This window comes from Aotus nancymaae, unplaced genomic scaffold (genome assembly GCF_030222135.1).
Source record: "Aotus nancymaae isolate 86718 unplaced genomic scaffold, 86718_ANA_hifiasm-v0.15.2.pri h1tg000029l, whole genome shotgun sequence".
Classification (NCBI taxonomy): Eukaryota; Metazoa; Chordata; class Mammalia; order Primates; family Aotidae; genus Aotus; species Aotus nancymaae.
In genome coordinates, this window is record NW_026988442.1 from 46,548,163 (window position 1) to 46,569,053 (window position 20,891).

Below are 20,891 nucleotides of genomic sequence, written 5' to 3' on the forward strand. Positions count from 1 at the left end.
CCTTATAACCAAAGGTTTACAGTTCAAGATTATACACTTCATTGAACACCCTGGCCCCGTGGTATTCTTTGCTGTATACCAAGTGCGGATTAATTCGGAGCTCTGAAAATCAGACAAGCAGCTATCACCAGTTGTTCATCACCACAGACATTTAGCTGGACTATGAATATTGGAAAGAAAAAAAAACTGCTCATGAAAATATGTGGCGAATTCCTTTAGAAACCAGTGAGAAATATTGCTTCACCTTAGAGCCTAGCTACCCTTTTTCTCAAGACTGGCCTTACATAACCTATTGGCATGGGGAAAAAGTCAATGTTTATAAACTCCTTAGGAACCTTAAAATCTGGAAGAGGCAACCACGCATCATGTCAACTAAATAAAGTAAGATCATTAACACTAGGATCAAAATTTGGAATCCACGTGAAAGATTCTGCAAGGATCAATCTCAGACCTTATGTACTATTTAAAATATTTCAAGCAGAAATAGAAAATCTCTTAGTCCATTCTATTTCAATTTAATTTCCTGGTCTTAAGAAATCTGTGTATAACTGATTGAGTTGCCTAATGAGTGCAAACATAAAAATTTGCATTGGGACTAACTTTATTTTCAGCTTAAAATCAGCAGTATCATTAAAAACACAGATACCGATTTTTTGAAAGTTTAACTTATTTGCCCCTCTTATTATCGGGGCAGGTAAAAACGGGCTAATTGAACACGCATTCTAACAAAGGAGATTGCCGCAACGCCTGCAGAGACCGGCCCAAGCTCAACGCTTTTCTAAGAACGTGTGACTTTTCTGCGCCACCTTGTGGCCATAAAACAATTCGCCCAAGTGAAAGTTGACCGCTTTTTCCCGCGCCTGCCCAGCCTTCCCGAGAGCCGCACTGCGGGAATCGGACTCCAGACAAACGTGCAGAAAATGGTGTCTTCCTTTAGTCAGTGATGGTAAACAGACTTCCCGTTCTTCCTACTTCCTCCTCTGTTTCCTTTATTTCTTAATTCCATTTCCTCGGCCCCCCAACCACTGTTCTCAGACAGGCGTTTCCCAGTGTGACCTCCTTTTCCAGGTGCACCACCCGGCGGCGGCCCTTTTCCTCCAGCATCGCCCTCGCAGTCCTCCCTCCGGATCCCCGCCGCGCCTGCTCCGCCGCGGCGCGCTCCCGCCACACAGGCCCGCCCCTCCCGCCGGCAGCCAATGGGGGCGCGGCCCCGCCCCGCCCCGCCTCTCCCGCCAGGTCCTGGGGAGCAAGCGGGCTCCGGGAGTCTGGGGCTTCTGAGTTCTTGTCTTCCGTTGCGCTGCGGCGAGACTACGTCCCATAGCCCCGCGGCCCGGCCTCGGGGCAGACATGGACTCGCAGGAGTTGAAGGTGAGCGGACGGGCGGGGTTCTTTTGCAGGCCGCTGGCTCGGGGGCGAGGAAGGCGCTCGGGTGGCTTCGCTAGGCCGCCGTTTCCCGGCGATGCCCCGGCCGCCCGGGTTGCAGGGTGGGCCTGCAGCCTCCGCCCTCCGCCGGCCCTGCAGGGAAAGCCCCAGATCTGGGCAGCCCGCCCGCGCGCTGTTTCTGGATCGCTCGTCCCCATGCAGTTGGTTGTGTTTACTTTTGCATCATGTTTACTAGGAAAGCTTGGGTTACCTATGACACAGCGCCTCCAGGTGAGACGTTTTAAGGACTTGAGGCAAACTAGTGTCAGCTCCCACACTGGACGGTAAAAAGAGCCTAGAAAGATTATATGCAACCCATTAAAGACGTGAGACTTAAAAATGGAGGAGTCGTTATTTTAGAGTGATAGTCTTCTCTGTTTATCACTGACTCATCCATTCAGCAAATATTAATGACGGTCAACTTAAGAAAGGCAGATAAAAATAGTTAAAGACACGAGGCTTGAAAATAACTTCGGATGTTGGTCTTCTGTATTCATTTTTTCACTGATTCATTCGTTCTGCAAATATTTATGAAGGGCTTACTGTATGTCCGGGAGAAGCTGGAGATGGCAGTGTGCAAAACTGAACAGTCTCTCTCTGCCTTCTCAGATTTTACAGGCTAATTAATGCTGGGGGAAAACCCTAATCTAACTCATTCAACAAGTATTTATTGAATGCCTCCTATGTGTCTAGCACCGTTCTAAGCACTGAAATAATACAACTAAGAAAAACTCTTGCTATCTTGGAGCTTACATTTGAGTAGGAGGAGTCAGACAAGTAGGTAAATAAAATGTGTATTCTGTGAGATGGTGGTAAGTAGATGGAGGACAATTTGGCAGTGCGAGAGGTTAGGCGATGCTGAAGTGTCTTGTTTTTCTGCCTGAAATTTTACATTATCCTCTGTTCTAGCTATCCTGCCATCCCCTTAAATTTTTTCATACCCTTAAATGTATTCTTTGAACTGCCTCCCAAGTGAACTTTTTAATAAAGCACTTTAATGTAAAAATGGGACTCCTCATCACTTAGACGTGAGAATTAAGTCCAAGTACTTAACATGAGGCTCTTTTCACCCCACCTTTCTGTCCAACCTCGTCTTACAATACTCTTTGTCTTTGTTTCCCGAGCAGGGAATGGCCAACTTCCTCAACAAAGGGCCAGATAGTACACATTGTAAACTTTATGGGCCATATGGTCTGTCACATCTACTTGGCCTTTGTCGTTCAAAACAGTATATGTTATAAATGAGCAGACTGAGGCATTGTAAGAAGGTCCAGAGATTTGAAGCCAGGTCTTTTTGCCTTTAAATTCGTATCCTTTTTATGGTGCTATGCCACTGCCTTTCAGGAGGATTATAGATAGTTGTGATGTGTGCAGAAGTCAGTAAGTATATTAAACGTGTCCTCAATTGGACACAGCAACTTTAGGGGCTGGAGCATTGGAGGAAAACTGTGCTTCACTGAGGTGTGCTGTGGGGGTCTGGAGATGGAGTATGGATCACACTTTTAAGAAACATGACTAAAAAGGAGGTTAGGAAGCAATGACCACACAGAGGAAGGCAGATAAAATTACAGAAAACAGTCTCCTGACTAATCTAGAGAAGTAGGTGGACTATAGCCTGCCAGAAACAAGAGACTATAAAACAGAGCTGTCAGACAGGTGTGGTGGCTCACACCTGTAATGCCAGCACTTTGGGAGACCCAGGCAGATGGATCACTTGAGGTCAAGAGTTTGAGACCAGCCTGGCCAACATGGTGAATGAAACCCCATCTCTACTTAAAACTACAAAAATTAGCCAGGCACAGTGGTGTGTGCCTGTAGGCCCAGCTTGGGAGGCTGAGGCAGGAGAATCATTTGAACCCAGGAGGCAGAGGTTGCAGTGAGCAGATATTGCATGACTGCACTTCAGCGTGAGTGACAGAATGAGACTCTGTCTCTAAATAGATAAATAAATTACCCCTTCCAGGAACACTCCCTTCGTGGAAGCCTCTCTTCTCCTCCTAAACTCCATCTCTCTCTATTCTCTTCCACTCAGTGTGGAAGCTGCTTTCCTCTCCTGCATTCCATCTTTCTGGATTTTCTCAACGTGAGTTAGCTGTTTCTTTCTCCCTTCTCCTGTTTCTCTCTCTCTCTCTCTAAATAAATCACTTTCTACAAACAAAAAATAAATAAATAAATAAAACAGAGCTGTCTAGACAGCCTTAGATTTCAATCCTGTCAGTCACCTGTATTTCTCACTGCTACTGAACGAGATGTAGAGTCCAGGTAGAATGGTGTGGAATAGCCCAAACTGCTTTCTGGTGAATTAGGTGTGTCCTAGTGATGGCAGGAAAGTGTGGTTTCTCTCTTTGATGAGGTTAACAACCAAGCCTTAGACATAATCCTAAGAAAAATGGTAGATAGCACAGGCCCATTTTTATTCAGAAGTTAGTAGCTCCTGATAGTGGTTTTGTCTTGTAAATGGAAATAATATAATTTGGAAAAAGCTTAAAGACAGCCATTTCCATTGAAAAATAGTTTATTTATTCTTAACTGACAATTTGTTGCAGAACTCAAGCCAATTAAGATAACATTTGATGATAAATTGAAGAATTTAATTTGTCATTACTCTGTAATGCTGTAATAAAATACTGGATATTTTAAAATACGTTCTGGCAATGGAAGCCTCTTGTCTTTTTTTTTTTTTAATTCCTGTTTATTGTCTGCTTTTCTGTTTTCTAAACCATTCAAGAAAATGTGGACAAAGGAAAAAAGGTGAAAGCAGACTCATTTCTGTGCTGTTAACAAAAACTTTAGGAAAAAGGATTGAAATTATTAGAAAACATTGAATTATTTTGGTAATTTTATGATCATTCAGTTCTGCAATCTTTAACATTGAGTTCTAGCCATTAACAATATTTTAAGGAACTTAGGAGAAAAAAGTCACATTGCCTGAGCTTTACATTATTCTAGGTGTTAGGTTAATATCTGTTTCCTAGAGTAATTCAGAGCACCAGAATTCCTTAATAACATTTTCTCATTATTTTCTTTTAGACTTTGATTAATTACTATTGTCAAGAGAAGTATTTCCATCATGTGTTACTGGTTGCCAGTGAAGGAATTAAGAGGTATGGAAGTGACCCAGTCTTCAGGTTTTATCATGCCTATGGCACATTAATGGAAGGTACATGCTAATTATTAAACGTGTTTCATCAGTTTTAAATTCTTGCTTTGCACTAAGAACAGTTTTTCATATCATAATCTTGATTTTCAGGTAAAACTCAAGAAGCTCTTCGAGAATTTGAGGCTATTAAAAATAAACAAGATGTATCACTTTGTTCTCTAATCGCACTGATATACGCCCATAAAATGAGTCCTAATCCAGGTATAGTATTTAAGTACAGTGCTTAGGACAATTTTCCTATTCAGTTCGTTTTGATTTTTCTCAATTACCAAGCCATTCAGTCTGATCACACTGTATTGTATATTGTCTATAGATACAATTTATACATGTGTTTATCTTCCTGACAAGGGTATAAATTCATCAGGCACAATAAATGTGTCTTACGCTACTTTCGTGTTCCTTATAACCTATGGCAGAGATTTCATTAGTACATAGGGATTTTTTTAGTTAAAAGGGAATGTATATTAGTAATTGTCATACAAAAAAAGGACAGCCAAAAAAACAAGTACCATATATACAATTTATGTATATAAATTGCAGCAACCAAGTTTACAACTTATGTGCAAATATACAGCCAATGTGGTTTATTTCTTCTGTATATTAAGCTTCTTGAGAGCCTTTAAACCCTTTATGAGGGCTAGCTCTTGGAAGATATTCAGTAAATTTTTATGCAGTAGTATGCTGACTAGATCATGACTAAATTATAGAAGAAACTTTATACCCGAACCAGCAATTAAAGTTGTGTTAACTGCTGGGCACAGTGGCTGAAGCTAGTAATCTCAGGAACTTGGGAGACTGAGGTGTAGTACTTGAGCCCAAGAGTTTGAAGCCAGCCTGGGCAACATAGACACCCATCTCTAAAAAAACAGAAAATAAAAAATAAAGTCATGTGAACTGTCTTAATGTACAGTTAACTTAATGATGAAGGCAAAGAGTATCCAAATTATCTGTAATAAAGGAGAAGTGATGTTATATTCTTCCATATATATCCAGTAACAGCTAATAGGATTGTAAATATAGATTATATTTCAAATAATTAGATAATAAACAAAGGTCATGGACCGGTTCCTTAAATATTAGAAGAGCCTTTTTTAAAGCCAACCATGACATACCTCCTTCATGCACAAATCAATACAAAGTTATTTAAAAATGTGTAAATATGTGCTTAATTTCTTTAAGAAACCATGCCTAATCCTGTTAGATGATACTAAAGAATTGTAATAAGTGGTCCATGACATCAAGTTGGTAATCTGGTGGAGAAAACAAAATGTAAAAACCACAAAGATAAAATTCCAATGTTTCTATTAAATAATATAAAATGAAACAAATGAGTTTTTAATTAATTGAAGTTGATATGCACTATTAAACTTTTAGAGTAGGCTGAGAAGGCTTTGTGAAAGTTTGGAGCTTAATCTGATCTTTGAAGGACAGGTAGAATTTGAATATGAAGAGTGTCCACCAGAGAGGAGAAATGGATGGGCAAATACACGGAAGTGGCTCAGGTTTAGTCTTTTCTGTGGATCATTAGTACATAGGTATTTGTTTTCTCCATGCTCCAGTGGGAGTCTGTTTAGCTAGAGCAGAGAATTTTCATGGGAGAGCTGCAGTCAGTAAGTCTAAATAAAAGAAATTAGCACAAAATAATTTCTTTTTAGAATCAAGTTTTTATTTAATTGGTTATTTTTACCAGTGTTGATTCTATTGGAAACTGAGATTTCCAGGACACTGATGGAGTCAGAAATACTGTTCAGAGGCACCTTAGTGCTAACTTTGCTTTGCACCAAAAATGATGCCAAATGGACTTAAGCTCTAGTAGGGGCCCAGATGTCTGTAAATACTGCCTAGGAAAGTCGTAAATTGTTAGTGTACATTCTTCCAGAATGCTGATGTAAGCCCTGCTTATAAAAAGGCTGAAATCTGGCAACAGCTTTATTCAGGCAGTGTTATAGCTGATTGATACCTCATTAGGGACATGATAGAAATCTGAGTAGGAAAGATTTCCTGTACAATGCCTGCTCCTGCCCTGATTTTTTTTTTTTCTGTTTCTGTATAATGTCTGTTTAATGAACACTTTTGAAGGGATTGGAGGGGTGGGGAGTTGGGAGAGAAGAAATGGGTCTTCTGCTAAGCAATCTGTAGACTTAGAGAAACAGTTGTGTTTCCTTAACTCATTAGATTGTACCTTGTTAATTCCACATTTAAATTTATATCATTAGAGTTGAAAGGAAGAGTCACATACCTTTCTCCATGATAGACATTCCAGAAAGATAGAACAGTTAGAATCACAGACCTCAATGTACATTTCTTCTTCCTCATTGCATGGCTGATTTTGATTCTGATTCCATCCAGGACGTGGGTATGATTGACTTCTGTGTCCTAAGCAGATACTCATATATAGAGAGAGTAAATAGATTTAATGTAAGGGAATAGCATTATCTATTTAAGGGAGCAGTCAGTATTAAACTATATAAGTAACAGCAATTATGCTATCTTTTTACTGACCCATAATGATAGCTGGCATGCTTATATATTTAAGAATTGTATTTAAGAAATATTTATACTTTGAGTGCTAATACTGGACCTGTTCCTAACAATTGTGGTTAGAACCATTGTACATTTTTATAAGTCTTATTATTAAAAAAAATAGCATATATTCTTTCTATTTGGGGAAGGATATAAACGCTATAGCTATATTGTGCATTACAGTGATCCTTAACCATATAGAGATTTTTTTTTTTTTTGAGGTGGAGTCTCATCTGTTGCCCAGGTTGGAGTGCAGTGGGGTGATTTTGGCTCACTGCAACCTCCACCTCCTGGGTTCAAGCAATTCTCTCTGCCTCAGTCTCCCACTTAGCTGGGATTATAGGTGCTCACCACCATGCCCATCTAATTTTTTCATATTTTTAGATTGGGTTTCAGAATGTTGGCCAGGCTGGCCTCAAACTCCTGACCTCAGGTGATCTGCCCACCTCGGCCTCCCAAAGTGCTGGGATTACAGGTGTGAGCCACTGTGCCTGGCCATATACAGCTTTTTTAGCGAGTTTGAGGAACTGAATTTAAAATTTTATTTAATTCTAATTAATTTACTTTTTAAATTTAAAAGTGATACTTGATTCAGTTATCAGAAAACTTATGTTTGGAATAACTTGAGTCTAAAACTCTGCTTTTCAGACAGAAGTTTTCTGAAATCTAAGTATAAATCAAGTATTTCTGAATACAATTTAGCATCTTAATTCAGATGTGCTCTTAGTATAAAATACCAGATTTCACAATTAATAAGAAAAAAGAATGCAAAACAACTCATTAATTTTTACATCGATGATGCATTGAAATTCTATTGTAGATATATTGGGTTAAATAAAACATTAATTTTACTTGTTTCTTTCTATTTCTTTGATAGGGCTACTAGAAAATGTTACCTATATGGCTTGCATTTTATTTCTGTTAGACAGTACCACTATGGAGAGAAGTAAATTATTTGCCTTGTTAATCATCTGACCTATTATAAATACTGATCTAGAATTTAATTTTGATTTAATATCATTTTCCCCTCCCAGACAGAGAAGCTATTCTGGAATCAGATGCCAGAGTGAAGGAGCAACGTAAAGGAGCTGGAGAGAAAGCTTTATACCATGCAGGCTTATTTTTATGGCACATTGGTCGCCATGATAAGGCGAGAGAATATATTGACAGAATGATCAAAATGTCAGATGGCAGTAAACAGGTAGCTATTTTTCTGATTTTAAAATAATAACATTAAAAGACGCTTATGTTATTGATATATCCAGTAGTATCTGTGATTTAGTTCTTTGTTATTGTCCACTCTAGTGCCACTTTATAAATAACAGCTTTATTTTAACCCATTTATGATTGTCAAGTGGTTAATAGTGTATTTATTGTAGAATAGGGGTTCTCTAAGGTTAGTTTTATGCTACTCACCCTCCCTGGTTCCTTCCCTCTGTTTTTCTCTTTCTTTTTCTCTCCCTTTTCCTTCCTTCCCTCCATGTTTTATTCTTTCCTTTCCTCCCTCTTACCTTGCTGAACAGCTCTAGATACAATGCATCATTATCTGTATAGTTAATAATGCAAAGGAAAAGAATACCTAAACTTTGCTTTCATGAATGAATAATCGAGCAGTGGCATAGAGCATCTCCTCGGCTAATATTGTGAGAAAAATGATAGATGATAGGCAAGAGATGTGATTAAGTTGTGCAAGAAAATAATAGATAACATTTGTTACTTGCTTACTTTGTGCTAGGCACTGTTTTAAATTAAGGGGAGATCATGTGTATAAGTGTTAAGAGAATGTGAAAGAATTTTTTTGAAGGAAGTAGCATTTGAGCTAAAACCTGAAAGATGAATACAATTTCAACAGGCCAAGATTATGGAAAAGCAAAGTAGATACTCCTGAAGTGAGAAATAATAGATGGAAATGAGACATGTTACTTCTGGGTACACTGAGATACTCATATTTGATGGAACACAGGATACAGAGATAATGAGGGTGGAAGAAAAGCTTGGAGAGGTAGATTGAGACAAATTGAAGGATCTTGACAGCTAGTTACAAATATTTGCATCTGATTTGACATGCATTGAGAGACTGTTGAAGACCTTTAATCATGGTACTGATTTTATTAGGGTACAAATCCAGAAGATTAATATAACAGTGGTTTCTAGAATGAAGTGGCTTGAGGTTAAACTGGAATGAATGCAGCAAAAAGAAAAAGATAGTACTTTCTTGCAGAAGGTTTGGAGGCACTACACTAAAATATTGTACAGTGAGTACAAAGTTCAGAATTTTTAAATACTGACAGGACCTGTGAACTGATAATAAACAGTTGGGAAAGATAACAAGTTGTCACATATTAGGATGTCTTTGAGGCTTTAAGCCTTAAATTACAGACCGGTTAACATAATTAGAAAATACATTGGTATAAGAAGCTAATCATAAAGGGAAGTGATGTATTTGACTTAAGACATGCTGTATTTCTGGTGCTGGCAGAACAGTAAGATGGAGATAGCAGATTAATTTCTGGAAAAATAAAAATTTGGAAAAGGTTTTGGGCTAGAAATGTAGGTTGGAAATCATCCACACAGAGACAATAGTTAAAATCATTCAAATAATGGCACTGATTTAGTACATAGCATTGGTTAAGATTCTTATCTGTGTTTTCAGGTGAAATACAGGGAGATAAATATAGTCTTAGTTAAAGGTTTATAAATTGGTCAATTAACCTAGATTTTTTTTTTTTTTAATAGAAGGGCATGTTTCAGTTTTTTATTTGACCTTAAGCAGAAAAATAACCAGTTTGCATATTCTTTTCAATCATATATGTCTTACAACCCCTGGGCCCTCTGACCTGTCATTTGACATTCAATGGACTAATTAAAGAGATTAAGAAAATAGTTGCCAGATTATCGGAATCTTTAAGATATGTAAAGCAAGATAAAAAGAGACAACAAATTCTCATGTATATATTGAATTACAGGTTTAAGCAATATTAATCGTCAATTACTAGCAAAACCTCAGAGAAAATAATGGTTTTAACACTAATGGAATATTTGATAAGCGTCTTAATTTTAGTATTGAGCTCAATAGTAATGTTAAAGGCTGAAATTTGTAGTATAGTTCCCAAGACACTAGGCTGGCAAGGGTTCAAAAATGATTTCGCTAACAGAATTTTATTGTTTATAACATTATTTCATACAGTCCTTTTTGTTATTAATTGCCAAAAAATGACATTAGGCTCTTTATTAACATTTATTTCTTTCATTTCTAAAATAGTAAAAATAGAATTATTTATTTTACAGGGACACATTTTGAAAGCATGGCTTGATATTACAAGAGGAAAAGACCCTTACACTAAAAAAGCACTGAAGTATTTTGAAGAGGGCCTCCAAGGTGGGAATGATACTTTTGCTCTGCTGGGTAAGGTGAGTTGGAGTTAAGGTAAATAAATCATGCTGCAAATTTTATTCATATTATATTTGAAACCTGACAAAACCAAGTAGCTCAAAAAAGTTGATGATTTTCATGATACTGTTGTCAGCTCACAGCTGTGAAGGGGACTTGCATTTGTGCAGGACAGTGAGCAATACATTAGAGAAGTGTATTCCCTGCCAAAGTTCCTGAATCCTGGATCAGCTGTAACCATTATTATTGTTTTGTTTCGTACATTCTTTCCTTAGCATTTATTATATGTCTATATATGTGAGGCATCACTCTAGGTATTAGAAACCCTGAGCAAGACAAACCTCTTGTTTTTATGGAGCCTATATTCTCCTGATAGAGACAGACAATAAACAAAATAAGTAAGTAAATTATGTAGTATATTGGAAGGCGATAAGTACAATGGAAAATAAATACGGCAGGAAAAGCTGGAGGGCATGAACTTCCAATTTTACATGAAGTGGTCAGAGAAAGTGACATTTGAGCTAAGACATTGAAGGAGGTGAGGGTTAAATCCCTGTGGGCATTGGGGAAAGTATTTCAAATAGAGGAGATAATGAGTTCAGACTCCTTAAGGCGTATTCAGGGGCCAAAGTGGGATGAGCCAAGAGAACAGAAGTGAAGGCCTGAGGGAGAAAGGTGGGATGGGGGTTAGGAGGAGTGGTGGGCCTGTTCTGTAAGGCCTTTGGCTTCTACCTTCAGTTAGAGAGACAGGCAACCAATACAAAGATTTGAACAGAGAAATAACATGATCGGACATACGTTTTAAGTGATGAGCAATTGATGGAGTCATTAGAACTCAGCAAAGGGTGGAAATATTTAAGTAGGACCCTTTCTTCAATCCCTATCGATGCTTTCTAAATGCCTTAAAATTTTTTTAAAATTATTTTTGACTCACCAAAAAGCAATTAAATTTATATGTTAATTTAAGTAAATTTATATGCTTATCTAATAGGCAACAGTCTATTAGAAAGGGGAGAGGATTCATGTCTTGACTTGTGTTAATGTCCCCACATCACTTTTCCTGTCACTTTGCATGGACAGTGAGCCTATTGAACATAATTGTTCTGACCCACCACCCTCAGGTTTTACCTGATAGCACTGCTGTAGAAATTGGCCATACATTTTTCTTGATCATTTTCTTTCTCTTAAAGAAAAGCTAGTTGATAAAAATGTGCCTCGTCATCTCTTTTTAATGTACTAACTATATTTACAACTTTATTTTTTCTGACTATGAAAGTAGTAGTACACGAACATAGTAAAAAAATTTTTTCAGAAAATGCAGTAAAATCTGAATGAGAAAATGAACATCACTATTGGAAATAACCAGGTACACTATTATTATAATATCTCCTCATGTCAGTAAATATACAGCTACAAATTTACATCATCATTTTTAATGATTGCTTAAAATTTTATTAAATGGATATACTATAATTTTCTCCTCTAGGTCCATTTGGGATTATTTTATACATAAACAATTCTGACATAAATATCATCTATATACTGCCTGACAAGGAATTATTTCCTTCAGATTATTCATAGAGGTGAAAATGTTGAAGTAGAAGGATTTGTTTGAACTTTATTTTGCTTGTTCTTTAAAATCGCATCTTCTTTAACCTGAAAATAATTTCTTAAAAAAGATGCAAAATTTCTAAAATTTCAGATGCTACTTAAAAATTTCCTGGAAACATTTTAATCTAAAAAGATAATTTTCCTGTTCTAAATGGGAACATTATTTTATGGTGTTTCCAAGAACATTTTAAAAAATTTTATCCTTTCATCATAGTTTTCAGCCATTTAAAAGTAAATTCTAAAACACAATAGCTTATATAATTTATTTGTATTATTCTGTGATGTTTTAAAATTTTGTTTTGACAAAAACTTCACTCCTCACAGAAAAGTCAGCAAATATTAAACACTCATACCCTGCCCTCTCTGTGTTATGAGAAATTTGATATGAAATATCACAGTTTTGATATCACTGTTTTTTTTTTTTCCTTCCATTAGGCACAATGCCTGGAGATGAGGCAGAATTATTCAGGTGCTCTGGAGACTGTGAACCAGATAATCGTGAACTTTCCGAGCTTCCTTCCTGCTTTTGTTAAGAAAATGAAATTACAACTAGCCTTGCAGGATTGGGACCAGACAGTTGAGACAGCACAAAGGTTAAGTAATAAAAGATGACACAAGTTGGATTTGGTTATAATTTTGAGAAAATCAAAATCTATGTGTATTTTTTGTTGTAAGATTTTTTTTTAATCTGATTTTTTCAAACAGTATGGAACCGAGAAATACTTAAAATTAGACTGCTTTTAAACATTGAATTTATTGATTTACATAAATATTTGATTCCTGTTCTAAGACAAACACTCTTTTTAGGCAAAGAAGCCAATATCCCTGTGGTCATAAAGCTTATATTCAAGTGAGAGGAACCATATACTAGCACACCAAATAAGTATATTCTATAATATGTTAGAAAGTATAAGAGCTATGGGGAAAAGATAAACCAGGAAAGGAATAGGGAGTGTTGAGGGGTTCAGTCTTATGGGGTGGTCATGGAAGGCTGACACCTTTAGGAGTAAGCCATGCAGGTATTTGAGAGAAGACGTTGCAGAAAGAAAGAAAAGCAAATGTAGAGTCCCTGAGGCAGGAGCACGTCATGTGTTTGAGGAGTGGGGAGGAGTAAGAGAGGTGAGTATGGTGTGAGGTCAGAGACAAAGGTTGGGAGGGAGCCCATGCTAGATGGTGAAGGGTCTTGTTGGCCATATAAGGATTTGGGGTTTTCTTCTGAGACACGAGGTCACTGGAGGGTTTTGAGCAGAGGAGTGCTGTAATCTAAATTCTATTTTAAAGAATCACTCTGCCATGTGCAAAACAGACTGTGGGCGAGCAGGCAAAGGCGAAAGCAGGGAGAGCGTTTTGAGAGCTGTTTGCCATCATCGAGAAGTGCTGGGTGTTAGCCCCAGGATAGTTGTGGTGGAAGTGCTTTGAGAAATCATTGGAATCTAGACCTATAGCGTTTTGTTGAGGAAAGTAAGAGAAAGAATAGTTGAAGGTGATTCCAAGGTTTTTGGCCTGAACTACTAGAATAACAACAACAGTGATGATGTTGAACTGTTGTAAAGTGTTCAGAGTGTCTGGCTCATAGGAAGTGCTGTTTATTCCTAGAGTAACCCCAAGAGGAAGGCACTATTAGTATTTGTTTTATAACTGAATGGACTAAGGTAAAGAGAGGTTAAGAGTTTTCTCCAGAGCCACACAGTTACTTTGTGGTGGAGTTAGGATTCAAATACAGAGTACTCTGGTCCCAGAGTCTGTGCTCTTACATACTACTTATACTAGAGGATGGAGTTGGCTTCAGCTGGGCAGGGAAATTATGGAAAAAGAAGGTTTTAGGGCAGGTAAGGAGTTTAGCTTTGAACATTATAACTTGAAATGCCTATGAGAAGTCAAAGTAGAGATGGATGTATGAGCAGGCAGGTGGATGTCTGAATCTGGAGTTCTCGCGAGAGGTCTAGGCTATAGCTATATTTTGGAGTCACTGACTCACAGATGTAATTTAAAGCCATAAGACTGAGAATAAATGTATTTGAGTCACATATCAATACTTTGTGACTAACAGATGAATTCATGTCAGTTAATACTGAAATTACAGAAAAGTGAATTTCATAGGTGTTACAAATATACCTTTAAAATCAGAATGTCCTAATAGAACTTCTTGTGCAACATTAGCAGGATCCTTTCAAGACACAAATGAAGTATAAATTGCATAGAAAGTCCCTTTTACTTTGGGTTGGATCAAGGTTTATAGTCTTAGAATCTTCAGAATAAATGACTTGCAAGCATGTTATTTTTATCCATATCTGACAAAATATTAATTGCTATCTCAGGGCCTAACATCTTGGTAGCATCTTTGCTAAGATCGTCTATCATTTATTATGGAGAATTTCAGTTATGTAAAAGCAGGCAGAATAGCCTCATGAAGCTACCGTCACCACATGACTAAACCCCCATTTGCTTCCTAATTTTCAGTTTGAAGCAAATTAAAAATTCTGCATCATTTTATCTGTAAATACCAAGATGGATTTAAAAAATAGCATAATTCTTTTCCCTCTACAACATAATGACAATATCATTATCACATTAAAAAAGTTAAAAGTAGTTCCTTAATATCAAATATCCCCTGTTCAAATTATCAATATTCTCAAATATTGTGTTTTTTTAAATAAATTATATATTAATCAGGATCCAAATAAGTCCACATGTTGTGATTGGTTTATATCTTTAAAGTCTCTAGGTTCCCTACCAGTCTCTGTAAGTTCTATCTTTCACACTCTTTCTTTCTCTGTCCCTTCCTGTCTCTCTCCTTCCCCTCTTCCCTCTCCTTCCCTCCCTCTTCCTGCCTTCTCTTCTATTTTCCTGTTTCCCTTCTCTTTTTCTTCTTGCTGTGTTTTTTAAGTTAAAGAAACTAGTGTTTTGTCCTGTAGCATTTTCCATGATCTACATTTTGTTGTTTGTCTGCTATGATGTAGTACAACTTGTTGCTTTTTCTTGTATTTCCTGTAAGTTGGTAGTTAGATCTAGAGGTTTGGTTAAATTCACATTCAATTTTGTTGTTTTGGCAATTACTTCATGAGTGGTACTGTTGTCTTCCATCACAGTGACAGAATGTCTACTTCTCTCTCTCTCTTTGTGGTAGCAGCAGCCATTCATGCTCAATACCTAGGTGCTTGGCTCATAGGGATTATAGTAGGGGTACGTTTGAATTCTGTTGTTCTGTTTTTGGTAGAATACCTATATAGCTAGAATATCTATAAAGAAAAACTTATCTCCTGGTGAGTTACTGAGTGATATAGTTCATATAAGAAAAGTATGATAAAATGCTTGAGTCTTTTCCTTTATTTCCAGGTTTCAAAAAAAAAAAAAAAAACCAAGAATTGCTTAGCATCCTCCAGTGGTAATTGATTATGGCTTGGATTTGTTTGTTTTACGTGCCATGGATTTAGATGAGTGGTTATGGACATTTCAGTCATTATAATTGCAGTCTTATCTCTGACAATTAGGAGCTTCTTCAGGTTGTTCTTAAGTCCTTTTGACATGATCCTAGTAGTCTTTGATAGTTACTTTGCTACTTGGTATGACAAGCTGTCCTGGCTCATTTTGTGTATTACTTCCCCAAGTAGGTATCAGTCATTTGTCCAGGGCAATCTAATCTCTTTTAGTGTGAAATGATATTTGAAGGCCACAATTTGGGCACTAGTAATTTTTTGATGTATATATATCTTTCAAGATTTTTTGTAGGCGTTGTGTGTGTGTGTGGGGGGGGGTTCTATATTTTTAAAAATATATATATATTTTGAGGGTGTTTCGAAGATAAAAAATAGACTCATAATGTACTTTTAAACTTGTTTTTCTCTTTGAGAGTATTTAATGCATATCATTTTATACTTATTCACATAGATACACCAAATTGTTTTTTAATAGACTGTATTTTTAGGGTACTTTTAGGTTCACTGCAAAATTGAACAGAAGGTACAGAGATTTCCCATATATTCCTTGCCCCTACACATAGATAGTCTGCCCAGTTATCAACATCTCCCACCAGAGTGGTGCATTTGTTACAGTTGATGAATTTACACCATAGTCACCCAAAGCCCATCTCTTATATTACAGTTCACTTTGGTGTTGTACATTCTAGTGGTTTGGACAAATGTAATCACATGTATCCAACATCGTAGTATCATCAGAATATTTCTACTGCCCTAAAAATTCTCTTTATAGTATATCCCCTATGTAGCCCTCTCTCTCCCCAACTCCTTGGCAACTACTGCTCTTTTACTGCCTTTACAGTTTTGCCTCTTCCAGAATGTCCTATAAAATGGAATAATACAATATGTAGTCTTTTCAAATTTGTTTCTTTCATTTAGCATTATGCATTTAACCTTCTTCCATATCTCTTCATGACTTGATAGCTCATTTCTTTTTAGTACTGAATTGTATTTCGTTGTTTGGATGTACTACAGTTTATCCATTGAAGGACATCTTGATTGCTTCCAAGTTTTGACATTTATGAATAATGCTACTATAACCTTGTACAGGTTTTTGTATGGACATCAGTTTTCAACTCCTTTGGATCAAATGCCAAGGAAAATAATTGCTGAATCATATGGTAAGAGTATATTTAGTTTGGTAAGAAGCCACCAAACTGTCTTCCAAAGATGTTGTACCGTATTATATTCCCACCAGCAATGCTTGAGAATTTCTCTTGCTTTAAAACATCCTCACCAGCCTTTGATGTTGCCAGTGTTTTGGATTTTGGCCATTCCAATAGGTTTGTAGTGGTATCTCATTGTTATTTTAATTTGCATTTCCTTGATGACATGACGTGGAACATTTTTTAATATGCTTATTTGCAATCTGTATATCTTGTTTGGTTAGGTGTCTATTAAGGTCTTTGGCCCATCTTTTAATTGGTTGTTTGTTTTCTTATCATTGGATTTGAATAGTTCTCTGCATATTTTGGAAAACAATCCTTTATCAGATATATCTTTATCTGATAAATATTTTCTCCCAGTCTGTGGCTTGTCTTTCACAGAGCAGAAGTTTTTAATTTTAATGAAGTCCAGCTTTTCAACTCTTTCTTTCATGAATTATTCCTTTTCTATTATATCCAAAATGTCATCAAACCCTAGGTCATCAGATTTTCTCCTGTATTATCTTCTAGGAATTTTTATAGTTTTATGTTTTACAGTTAGGTCTGTGATCTATTTCAGATTAATTTAAGGGAAGAAGGTGAAGTCTGTATCTATATCCATTTTTTCCATGTGGATGTCCAGTTTTTCCAGTGCCATTTATTGAAAAGAGTGTCTTTTCTCCATTGCATTGTCTTTGCTTTTTGTCAGAGATCAGTTGACTATCTGTGTGGGTCTATTTCTGTGATTTCTACCCTGTTTCATTCATCTTCATCTGTTTGCTCTTTCACCAGTATCACATTATTTGTCTTGATTACTGAAGCTTTGTGGTAAGTCTCAAGGTCAAGTAATATCAGACCTGTAACTTTGCTCTTTTCCTTCAATAATACGTTGCTATTCTGGGATTTTTCGCCACTCTATATAAACTGTAGAATTAGTTTGTCAATATCCACAAAATAACTTGCTGGGATTTTGATTGGTATTGCATTGAGTTAGTTTATAGATCAAATTGGGAAGAACTAACATCTTATATTGTCTTTGCATCTATGATATGGAATATCTCTCCCTTTATTTGGTTTTTCTTTGATTTCTTTTATCAGAATTTAAAATTTTCTTCACAGATGTCTTGTACATTTTTTGTTAGATTTGTGTGTACCTAAGTATTTCACTTTAAGGAGTGCTAATGTAAATGTTGTGTTTTTAATTTCAAATTCTACTTGTTTACTGCTAGTACATAGGAAGGCAATTGATGTTATATATTAACCTCATATTCTACAATCTTGCTATAATCACTTGTTAATTCCAAGAGTTTTAAAATTGATTCTTTTAGATTTTCTACATAGATGTTCATGTGATCCGTGACCATCTATTATTTCTTCCTTTCCCTGATCATTTTAAGACTGAGTAGCATTCTATGAATTGAGAACACAAATAATTTATTTACTCTTTCCCCATTGGGCTGCACTTAAGATATTGTATTTGTTAGGATAGGCTAAGCTGCTACAAAAATAGATCTAAACATATAATGATTCAATGTAATAGAAAAATTTTCCCCATATGTAACTGTTTTGGGTAAATGTTACAAGTTTTCAGGCAGCTTTCCTCCACACTGTTTTTAGCAGACCTAGACTCCGAGACTCTTTCCATCTTGCAATCTGCCATCTCCTAAGACCTCATAACAGCTGGCAGAAAGGGAAAGATAATTTAGAGAAGTCATTCCACTTTTTATAGAAGCCCAGGCCCAGAAATGGCATACATTACTTTATTTCATGTTGACCATGTCTAACTGCAAAGATATCTAGGAAGTGTTGGCTAGCCACGTGCCCAAGTAAATAAGGAGAGAATGGATTTGAGGAGGCAAATTGTAGTCTCTGCCTCAGTCATATAATTTTAAATTTTTGATAGACACTGTCAAATTGCTCTCTTAGGAAACTGTACTAATTTACACTCCTACCAGTAGGCTATTGAATGTTCCCTTACCTTATCCTCACCAATTCTGGCTATTTTCAGTGTGTGTATTTTTGTTTTTGTTTTTTAAGCAATCTGAGAGATATCTTATTTTTATTTTCATTTCTTTTATTGTGTTGAGATTGAGCAACTTTTCACATGCTAAAAGTTATTGTTTTTCTTCAGTATATGACTGGTTCTAAGTATGCTTTTTTTTTTTTTCCAAGCAAGCCTATTCTCTCCTCAGTTTCAGATGGACTCTGATAATTTTTCTAACAAGTTCTCCATCCTCTCTCTCTCTTTTTTTCTCTTCTTTTTTTTTTTTTGACAGTCTTTCTCTGTCACCCAGACTGGAGTGCAGTGGTGCGATCTTGGCTCACTGCAACCTCTGCTTCCCAGGTTCAAGCGATTCTCATGCCTCAGCCTCCTGAGTAGATGGGATTACAAGGCGCCCATCACTATGCCCAGCTAATTTTTTGTATTGTTAATAGAGGCAGGATTTCATGATGTTTCTCTTATAACAGTTTTGTTGGCTCTTTTTTTTGCTCTTGACTGTCATAATCAGTTTACAAAGTAAAGAAAAAAAAAGAAACTATAGAAAAATTTCATTTGAATTGCATTAAATTTTGTAGTCATTTGTGGGGCAAAAAAAACCACGTTTCTTAACCAAAACTGAGCATCATTATATCAGGTAGCTATTGATGTATAGCAAACAACCACAAATGTCGGGACATGTAATAGTAAGTATTCTTTCCTCACATTTGTGTGGGTCATCGAGGGTCTGCTGATCTCAAGCAAGGCTTGGCTGGGACCCTGTTTCAGTTCAGATCCAACTGCGTGAGTGTGGCACATCATTGCAGTTTGGGCTCTTGTCATCTCCAAGAGTGTTTTCCCCTGGACTCGTGAAAAGAGACAGCTGCTACTCAGAGAAAATCGTTCTCATAGTGATAGCAGGTGCAAGAGAACAAGCAGAAATATGCATTACCTCTGGAATTTAGGCTGGTACACTGGTATTCCTGCCTACATTCCATTTGTGAATATAAGAAAAATGTCCAAGTCCCTAGTCAAGGAGCAGTAGGGTACACTCCAACTTTTGTAAGTTTCATGGCAGAAGACACATACTCAAGGAGGGTTGAAAAACTGGAACCAGTAATTGAGTGTACCGTATCATCCATGATAAGAAGTCTAGGGTGTTACCTTTTTGGTTCAGTTCTTTTTTAAAATGTCCCTGAATACAGTTTCATGGAAATTTTATAGCTTTTACACGTTTCTTAAGTTCATGCTTGTTATTTTTTTCTTTTTGGTTTTTGTTCCATTTATTAATAGGATTTTTTAATGTAACATTTCTCATTTGTTTTTATCACATAGGAATCTGTTGCTGTGAGTAATATTAGTAGGTGTTGTAATATTCTACCCAGGTTTGCATTCCTGGAATTCCTGTAATAAATCAACCTGTTAAGGTGAATTATTCTTTTACTATACTGTTATATATAGTTAGCTAATACTTTATGTAGGATTGCTACAAGATTTAATGAGACTAGTACAACCTATTCATATATTTTAAAAATATATTAAAAATTAAATTCCAGAGACTTTTTCTTGTTTAAATAATAAAGTTGGTAATTTTCACAAAGCAGATGACATTTTACTAATGAAAATTACTTATTTGAACAGTGGAATAGTGAGGCAAGCAAACCAACTTTTCATGCCCTCAAATAAAAGAAAATATATAAAGTTGTTTCAATATTAACTAAAATGTTTTCCTGCAGGTTGCTGCTCCAAGATAGCCAAAATGTGGAAGCACTGAGAATGCAGGCACTCTACTATGTGTGTAGGGAGGGGGATATAGAGAAGGTAAGTGGCACTGTATTATTTAGGTGTCTTATATCTAAAAATATATTTCATTACACTTACACATATGTGTACATGTGCATATACATTAAAGCCTTGAAGTTCTCTTTTAGAATGTATATCATGGTAGTTGTTAGTTGATTACTAGACTATTCCTTAACAAGGAGGTCAGCTTCTGAAACCTATTTGTAAAGTAAAAATATTACACAGGTAAAATTACCCTTGAAAATCCCTTAAATCATTAATCATAGGATATATGGTTTTCTGTATGAAACTCATGTGTAGTGATATATATGATTAATGTAACCAGTGACACTAGATATGAAAGCATATGTATGCAAAATGTAATTTATAGTATATTTACAAT

General features: G+C 36.3%; 1 protein-coding gene and 1 long non-coding RNA gene across 4 annotated transcripts in view; one reads left to right on the forward strand and one right to left on the reverse strand.

Annotated features, from left to right (window-relative positions):
- The first annotated feature begins 1,254 nt into the window (after positions 1-1,254).
- The window catches only part of TTC21B (tetratricopeptide repeat domain 21B), a 77,022-nt gene continuing 57,385 nt past the window's right edge, over positions 1,255-20,891 (forward strand). For all 3 annotated transcript variants that reach the window (XM_012440567.2, XM_064382650.1, XM_012440569.3), the window contains exons 1-7: positions 1,255-1,368; positions 4,453-4,582; positions 4,673-4,783; positions 8,140-8,306; positions 10,394-10,516; positions 12,543-12,700; positions 20,443-20,527. In XM_012440567.2, the coding sequence (XP_012295990.2) occupies positions 1,348-1,368; positions 4,453-4,582; positions 4,673-4,783; positions 8,140-8,306; positions 10,394-10,516; positions 12,543-12,700; positions 20,443-20,527 (795 nt within the window). In that variant the 5' untranslated portion in view covers positions 1,255-1,347. The remainder of the gene's footprint in view (positions 1,369-4,452; positions 4,583-4,672; positions 4,784-8,139; positions 8,307-10,393; positions 10,517-12,542; positions 12,701-20,442; positions 20,528-20,891) is intronic.
- Positions 5,850-19,653, reverse strand: LOC135276986 (uncharacterized). Its single transcript, XR_010344590.1, has 5 exons — positions 19,433-19,653; positions 18,707-18,769; positions 6,822-6,969; positions 6,270-6,307; positions 5,850-6,156 (listed from the first exon to the last, which is right to left on the reverse strand). It is a non-coding gene; the product is annotated as an uncharacterized LOC135276986 (long non-coding RNA).